This window comes from Phyllopteryx taeniolatus, chromosome 5 (assembly GCF_024500385.1).
Source record: "Phyllopteryx taeniolatus isolate TA_2022b chromosome 5, UOR_Ptae_1.2, whole genome shotgun sequence".
NCBI lineage: Eukaryota > Metazoa > Chordata > Actinopteri > Syngnathiformes > Syngnathidae > Phyllopteryx > Phyllopteryx taeniolatus.
This window is the reverse complement of record NC_084506.1, coordinates 20,305,967-20,313,996: the sequence shown is the minus strand read 5'-3', so window position 1 is coordinate 20,313,996 and position 8,030 is coordinate 20,305,967. Positions and strand designations below refer to the sequence as shown.

General features: G+C 38.7%; 2 protein-coding genes across 2 annotated transcripts in view; both read right to left on the bottom strand.

The window, feature by feature from the left end:
• Positions 1-3,018: 3,018 nt before the first annotated feature.
• Positions 3,019-7,676, bottom strand: cdkn1bb (cyclin dependent kinase inhibitor 1Bb). Its single transcript, XM_061773572.1, has 3 exons — positions 6,932-7,676; positions 6,667-6,790; positions 3,019-5,257 (listed from the first exon to the last, which is right to left on the bottom strand). The coding sequence occupies exons 1-2, from the start codon at positions 7,356-7,358 to the stop codon at positions 6,675-6,677; spliced, it is 543 nt and encodes a 180-aa protein (XP_061629556.1). The 5' UTR covers positions 7,359-7,676; the 3' UTR covers positions 3,019-5,257; positions 6,667-6,674.
• Positions 7,512-8,030, bottom strand: part of yars2 (tyrosyl-tRNA synthetase 2, mitochondrial) — an 8,397-nt gene continuing 7,878 nt past the window's right edge. The window contains exon 5 of the mRNA XM_061773562.1: positions 7,512-8,030. This exon is cut by the window's right edge and continues 1,172 nt beyond it. The gene's annotated coding sequence lies outside the window, so the exon portion shown is untranslated.

Sequence of the window (8,030 nt, the reverse complement as noted above, 5' to 3'; positions counted from 1 at the left end):
TGCGAACCTAATGTCATGAAATACGTATGTTGGAACCCTTATTCATTTCTACATTTTGCAGCACTTCGAACATTTTTTGTTGTCACTGTTTAATTATTTGTCTGTCCTTTCATATCCACTCTTAATGTGAACATCTTCGTCCATTCACGCACAACCACACTGATTACGTTTGAAACCTAATGTCGCTGCATTATTCAATTCATTTCATTATTATTCAATTCACTTACTCAAGGAACTATTGTTTCTAGGTTAGTAGCTAGATAGCTCGCTACCTAGCTAGCTGATGACGGTCCATCAGTCGGTTCCCACTTTATCACATAGAACTTAAAAATAAAATAACATTATTCCAATATCAGAGCTATTGTTAAGTAGTTAAAGCTGTGAAAGAGTGGGAAACGTTTCGTTGAATCTATCTATCTATCTATCTATCTATCTATCTATCTATCTATCTATCTATCTATCTATCTATCTATCGAGCAAGCTAACTAGTTAGCCAACGTGCCATTTAGCATTCTAGCCAGCTCGTTGCTGATTAGTCTATTGGTAAAAGAAGCTCTGTCCACTTTATAATATTTAAAGATAAAATCATTGAATTATCAGTGATATTGTTAAGCAGTTAAAGCTGTGAGAGAGTGGTAAACATTTTGTTGACTCTCTCTAGCTAGTTATTTAGCCAACTTGTCAGTTTGTGTTCTTACCTTTACTAATACTTTCATTATTTCATATTATTTAACTATATTCCTTTGGGGAAAATGACTGCAGTGAAAAAGGAAGAATTAACAGAACAACGTTACAGCGGAAGCCCAACACTTTTGCACACCACTGTCAAACTCCAAGGCCCGTTTTCTTTTTTGTCTCTTTTTTTTCATGTCGAACATTTTTGTTGTCACCTCGTAATTATTGCGTCAGTGTGGTGAGTTTGCCTCCGGTCGTCCGCAGTCAAAAATAAAACACACACACACACGAAAAAGTCCTGTTCCACCTAAGAACGTGTAATTACAAGTTGTTTGACAGCTCCTGTCATGGTACATGTGTTCACTTTACAAGATAAGCCCATTACTTTAATAAATGGATTAAAGGCTTAATGGTTCATAATTAGCATGTGTCTTTCGGGTGTCTTCAAAGAGTGTAAATAGTTTTACTTGATTTTAGTTTTATTATGCAGTGGTTAACTTTTCTTGTTGAAATGTTGGGAGTTCATCATAAACAATGGAGATATAATCAATACTTTTCTTTGTTGGTTACCCGAGTCCACTTTCGACGGCAGTAAAGTCGCATATTTCATGGTCACAAATTTGCATTTCAAGCGCACGTTATACCAGTTTTGTGGCCACAGATGAGTATTTTGTGAGCATGTTATGCCTACTTTGTAGCCACAAAATAATATTTCATGTGAAAGTGAGCAAAAAATGTTGATTTTGTGCTTACGATTTAACTATTTCTTGGCCACAAATTATTATTTAGTCCGCATTACACTAATTTATATTCCGCGGCCACAAATTAATATTTCGTGCGCACGTTATACCTGTTTTGTGGCCATACATTAGTAGTTCGTGCGCATGCAATACCAATGTACATTTTGTGGATACATTATTCAAATTTCGACTTTTGTGGCGTGCACTGTACATGACCGGGCAGCCAAGACACATGCTCTAAAATGAAGACACAAGAAAGGAAATCATTTTTTTATATATTATTGTTTTATTATATGAAAAAAATAATAATAATTAAGTTGTAATTGTAGCTAAATGCTTTTGATAGTGTTTAGGCCAGCAGAGAAGATTCTGAAGGCACCACTGATATTTCTATATATATTTTGACTACAATTTAATGTAATATCTGGGGCGCCATAAGAAACAATTGCAACTCTTGTAAAACAGCACAATTTTGTTCAGTGGCTCTTTGCTTGAGTCAGATAATATCAGACGGGACATCACAGGCCGGCTAACACACATGCGCACACACTTGCAGTCAGTTAGTCAACCAGCAAGCCAACTAGTCAAGCAGTCAGTCTGAGATTGGGGCAGGCAGGGTGTAGGTTTTTAGACGGGCCCCCACCTTTGTCTGTACAGAGAAGGCCCAGACACAACAGTGGCCGGCCCCTGGCCCCTCACAATGGCCCTCCATACAAAGGCGCACACACTGGGACAATGGGCCCGGCTCAGGGTGGGGGTGGATGGCTTGAGCTGAGGTTGCCCACCTGCACACTTCATGACTGGACCCCTCACACACACACGCGCGAGCACGGCTGCAGGTGTCTTCCTGTGGTTGGCTCACAGGAAGTGGCGGAGGCAACAGAAGACACAGGTGGAGAAGATTACCTCAAGAAAAAAGAGCATCTTTGACAATTACAACCAACTTTCTACAATGTCAAAACACTTAAACACATGTAATTTAAATACTGTCCGTTCACTTACAAACAAAATTCAAACACTATCCATTCACAAACATATAATTCCAAATACCAGCTTTCCATTCCCATACAAAATGTAAACAATTTATTTCCATTTACATACAGTTTACTTTTATTTTTTTTTCACCCTGCTCTCAACACATTTATTACTATCATTTCAATTTGCATACACATACATTAAATACTGTCTTTCCATTCACATACAAAATAATGGAAATATTTCTTTCTATGTAAATAATGTCAGTCATTCACTACGCACACACACACACACACACACTAACAAAATACACTGAAATTCTTCAAGTCAAATAAAAATTTGCACCGTTTATATATATATATATATATATATATACATATATATATATATATATATATATATATATATATATATATATATACATATATATACATATATATATATATATATATATATATACATATATATATATATATATATATATATATATATATATACGAAAACATCATCATAGGCCAACGTAATACTAAATATATCTTTAACTGATCAGCCACTGCATGCATGTTATTTTTTTAAACCCTATCACTCAATTTACACCCTTTCAACAAATGAAAATATTGATAAATTCTGTCATGCCAAATAAAAAAGGGATTTACCCCTACTGTACGTGAACTAAGATCCATTTTGAGAAGACATTAAGCTCATTGTGCAAATCCTAAGTGCACTAACCACAAAAGAGGGCGTTTCCCTCCCGCTCAGCTTGTCACTTGCCACACTAAAACACCCACAGAAAATCCGTTTGCTCAAAAACACTTTAAGGGGGAAAAAAACAAGAACATATTTTTTAATTATGTGTTTGTGCTTTCACTATTTAACCTCTGCTTTTGTGTTGTTGGCTCTTTTTTTTTCTCTCCAGGAAAGCCATTTTCCTGTGATAAATTACACAATGTAACTGGCTGAAGAGATTGGGCTGCTTTCTCCTCACCTTTTGATTGGACAAGCCGCCTGTCAATCATCAGCTTGCTCGTACGTGTACACTGGGATGGAATTCACTTGCATACTTCTTGTATTTTTCCAGAAAAAAAAAAAGGCAAACCTTTAACTAAACACACACACCCACCCATTCATCCATCCATTTTCTGTACCGCTTTATCCTCACAAGGGTCGCGGGCGTGCGGGAGCCTATCCCAGTCAAGGCGGGGTACACCCTGAACCGGTCGCCAGCCAATCGCAGGGCATAAACACACAAGATAAAATTGAATCTGAATATACTTATTTTTAATAAACACACACACGTATATTAAAAATAAATAAGCCACAAGTATATTTAGATTCAATTGTATCTTTTTAATTGATTGCAACATTTTATAACCACACATTACACAAAAAAAATAAAAAAATCCACATCAAATATTTTATTGGGCTCAGTTTGCAACCTTGTTGATATAGATATATATATATAAAAAAAACAAAAAAAAAACAAAATGCTTTAAAAAAATGGAATTACAATAAAGTAAATGCCACTTTGGATAAACGTGAATTAAAAATAACCATTTGTTTTTTTATATTCTACAAAAAAGCTCGACATAAATAAGTTAGTATAATTTCTCAGTGTTTTTTTTTTTTTACTTTTTTTTTTTTTTTTTTACTTTTTTTTTTTACAAAAGAATGTACAAACCAAATATTTACAAAAAAGTACACAGGCAATAGTGACTGCATTTCTGAGACGAGCTGATGATGTTTCTCCATCTGGTCCAGTTTGACACTGGGTCAGAACATTAGGCTCAAAAAAAAAAAAAAAAGCTTTTAGACGCCAACAGCAGCATCCTCAGCAGGCTAAACACAAACAGATATATAAATGTGGATTTAGTTCAAAGTTATCACAAAGTCAAACTATGTGAAGTCAAAAGAAGCACTTGGCGGCCATCAGTTTGGTCTTGTAAGAACATTCAAACCGGGTTAATTATGGCGGGCAACTTGAAGAGGAGGACTTTACACGCGACCTGCGACCTTTCGCACCGTTTTTTTTTTCTCTTCAAAAAGTACCTCGCAACTCCATCGCAGCGCTTGTAAAAAAGGCTGAGGTGTGCAAGGAACACAAATGGAAAACAATCAAACTCCAAGAAAAGAAAAAAAAAAAATCCTCCATCACAAATATTAGGGCCATTTAAATAGAATAAAATAAATTTTTTTGCAATCCTGCGAGGGGAACATAAAATAGTCGCTACATTTGTACCGCTCTTCACTGACCAGTTTGGAAGATGACCGAGTGAAGATACACTGTCGAGAGACTTAAGCTAAATACATATACTGTATATATTTGTATTTATTATTAATTTTGTATTTATTTTTTTCAAAGTCAAGACTGCCTTTCAGTAAATAATAAAACAGCATTTTGGAATCAAACTACACTGCAATTCTTCAAGTCAAATCAAAATTCACACCTTGTTTTGTTTTTAATATATAATATATAAGTATAAAGGATTTGTTTTCAAATCACAATGTTGTTTTATGTGCTACATATGGAGAAAAAAAATATAATTTATATACACACAGGTAGTACAAAAAGGAGCAAATAAACAAAAATCAAACCTAATTGCACACTGCTACATCGACTGCTTTTTCAGAGGCAGTAACTTTACGCAAACAAAAACAAAAAAATCTTTTGAGTGCCACAACTTGCTTTTTTTTTTATAGTGTTTTTCTTATTCAGTGCTTCAACAGCGTCCTTGAGGAGAGCTGATATGTTTCTCATGATGCGTGTACTTCCTCTTCTTCCAAAACGAGAAAAAAAAAAAAAAAAAAAAGTTGACCAACACTGGAGGGTTTCCCCCCAAACGTACGCCGAGAAAAATGCTTCTTCAGTTCTGTGAGAGGGAGGAGAACAAAAACAGAAAGGGAGTTATTTAAATACGACTCGGGACATGAAGCTGGACATACATAGCATATACATGACCACGAGGAAAGCCAACAACCTACAACACTTAACATACTAAATAAATAATAATCCCCCCAAAATTTTTAACTATTTTGTTAGGTTTGTATACATGTCCAAAATTTTTTAAACTATTTTGTTAGGTTTGTATACATGTTCATGGAGTAAATTAGGTGTTTTTCAGTAAGAGAACCAGCGGCAGCATAATTATAACAGCATTGTAGTGTAAACATTTCAAGTACTACAAGGTAAGTTTTAAGTACTCAGTGACAATACAAGCAAATTAAGTGACTGAACACTTGTGATTTTGAACTCGGCACATCAAAACTACAAAAATAATCACAATAAAATGCAACCCTCGTCAATAAAAATGTTCTGAGGGCAAATTGTAGCATGAAATTAATAATAAATTAAATCAAAACAGCTCTCTAAAGTGACATACTCCGCAAATTGGAACATTTTCGGCTTATAGTGTTGAATTAATATTATTAGAGCAAAGGCTGCGACAAAAAAAATTACTTGCAGTATATATTTATACATGAATGCCATACTAAGCATGCAAAACTGCACTCTTGATTTAAAAAAAAAAAAAAAAACAACAACAAACAATAAATTAGTTTTAAAGCTCTCCACCGTGAGATAACACGCAAATTAGAAAGGTTTGGGGTTCGGAATATCTTGACAAGCAGCGTGCAAAGAGCATGCATCGTAAATCGTGGAAAACACGACAACTTAACTCGACAAAAGCACAAAAAGTTTGCAGTTTTGCACACACAGGGGCGTCGACAGATGTGCACGCAGAGAACAGTCCCCCTCCCCTCCCCCACCCCCTCCGCCTCGCGTACACGCGCATGAGGGCAGTGGCTGCTGACGTGTTACTACTACTACGCTCGCAGTCACGCACGCGAGTTGTTTACAACTCGCGAACCAGGTGCAGCGAAAAAATAATAATACAAAAAAATAAAAAAACAAACGTGCGCGCATCCGTCGCACGCGCAAACACGCCACTGCGTGCGCGTGCGTGGACGCAGACTTGCCAATACTACACGTAATAGCACTTTCACACATAATTAGTAATGTTTGTCCGTACGTTCACACATTATATAAATTATCTTTACATAATTTGATATTTTGAAACTTGTTAACTTGCTGTTATCTTATTTTTTAAGAAACATTTGTTTGTACATTCACAACAAACTCTTACTACTACTAAAACCACTACTAGCAGATGTAGTAGTAGTAGTAGTAGTAGTGATAGTAGTAGTAGTAGTGAATGGAAGCAAGACAGCCTTTGATCACAGCACTTGTGTGGAGTCCATTTGTAGCAAAACAAACTCTCACCGTCGGTCTCACGTTTGTCTCCCCGGGCTTCCGCTGCGCTTTCTGGGCGTGTGTTCGGCGGCACGGCTCCGGTTGGGAAACTCAGCCGGGCTGCTGTGCGACCTCTTACTTTGGGTTGAGGGCTCTGGGAAAAGCATAAAAAAAGTGTAAAAAATAAAAATACACAAAATAAAAAATTAATAAATAATAAAAAATAAAACAATTAAAATTAAAAATGGGACGACACAAAATGTGGAGTAGTCCGTTGGGGAGGTTAATTAAGTACCGTGACAGGCAGGTCTCTTCCTCAACGCGGTGCACTGCTCCGGGCACGACGTCGGCCCACCGGCTCGCTCCTCCTCTGGCTCCCCGACGACACAGCGGTGGTTTCCGTTTACATCCACACGGTTATTCCCCGAAGCCCCCCGCCTCGGCGGCCGCGTATAAAAGTCCGGCACGTCGCAACAGTCCACCAGCTGCCAGCGGAACCCGGCGTTGTTTTCCAGCGGGCCGTCCGAGGCGAAATCGAAGCTCCACTTAGCGGCGGCGGCCTCTTCCAACTCCCGCAGGTGTCCCTTTAAATCCCGCCGGAGCTCGTCGTGGTCCACCGAGCCGAAGAGGTTGCGGCAGGCTGACGGCTTCGGGTGCCCCGACAAGCGCGGCTCGCTCCGCTCCAACGTCGGGCTCCCGCTGGAAAGTCGAACATCGGACATTTTTTGTCTTGTTTTTATCCCCCCCACCCCTCCACCACCACCGACAAACACACACAAACACAGCCGGGAGCGTCCACTTTTTTTCGGGGTGAAAAACAACAACTCTTCGCTGGGTAAGATCCAAAAATATAATGAGCTACGTAGGTTGAAGAGGGAAAAGGGAGAAAAAAAAAAAAGCCGTTCACGCCATTCAACCGATAACCGCGATAGCTCTGCGTCGCCTCCGCCAACTCGCAGCCGCTTCTTGTCACTTTAAATCCGCTGGAAAAAAAAACAAAACAGAGAAACTGCACACAGGAGCTTCCCCGAAGCCAATATGGCGATGAGGTAGACCGACTTGGTTAGCGAGCTTGACGCCAGGGAGGGAGAGAGGGGGCGGGCACAACAAACATGATTGACACGCAGGGGCTGTTTAAACCTAAAGGCGAACGCTGGTTGGTCCAAAAGCCTTTTGAGCCCGCCCACTTGTTTGAAAGTGGCCCACGAAAGATGAGAGGGCGGGACCAAGCGGCCACCTTGTTTGTTTTGCTCCATGTTACGTGCGCCCATTTTCAAGAGAACTGCATGTACTGTCGTTTACATGTGACGTCGCAAAGACCTGCAAACTTTCATTACGATTGGCGTGGACAGGACACTCTACAAACTCCCCAGTGGCAGATTCGGGAAAAAAAT

What these genes read in the sequence shown, in the direction of transcription:
- cdkn1bb (XM_061773572.1), bottom strand. Translation starts at nt 7,358, where the DNA reads ATGTCCGATGTTCGACTTTCCAGCGGGAGCCCGACGTTGGAGCGGAGC. An exon ending in GAAGAGACCTGCCTGTCACG is followed by an intron (nt 6,791 to 6,931) that starts GTACTTAATTAA and finishes TGCTTTTCCCAG; the next exon opens with AGCCCTCAACCCAAAGTAAG.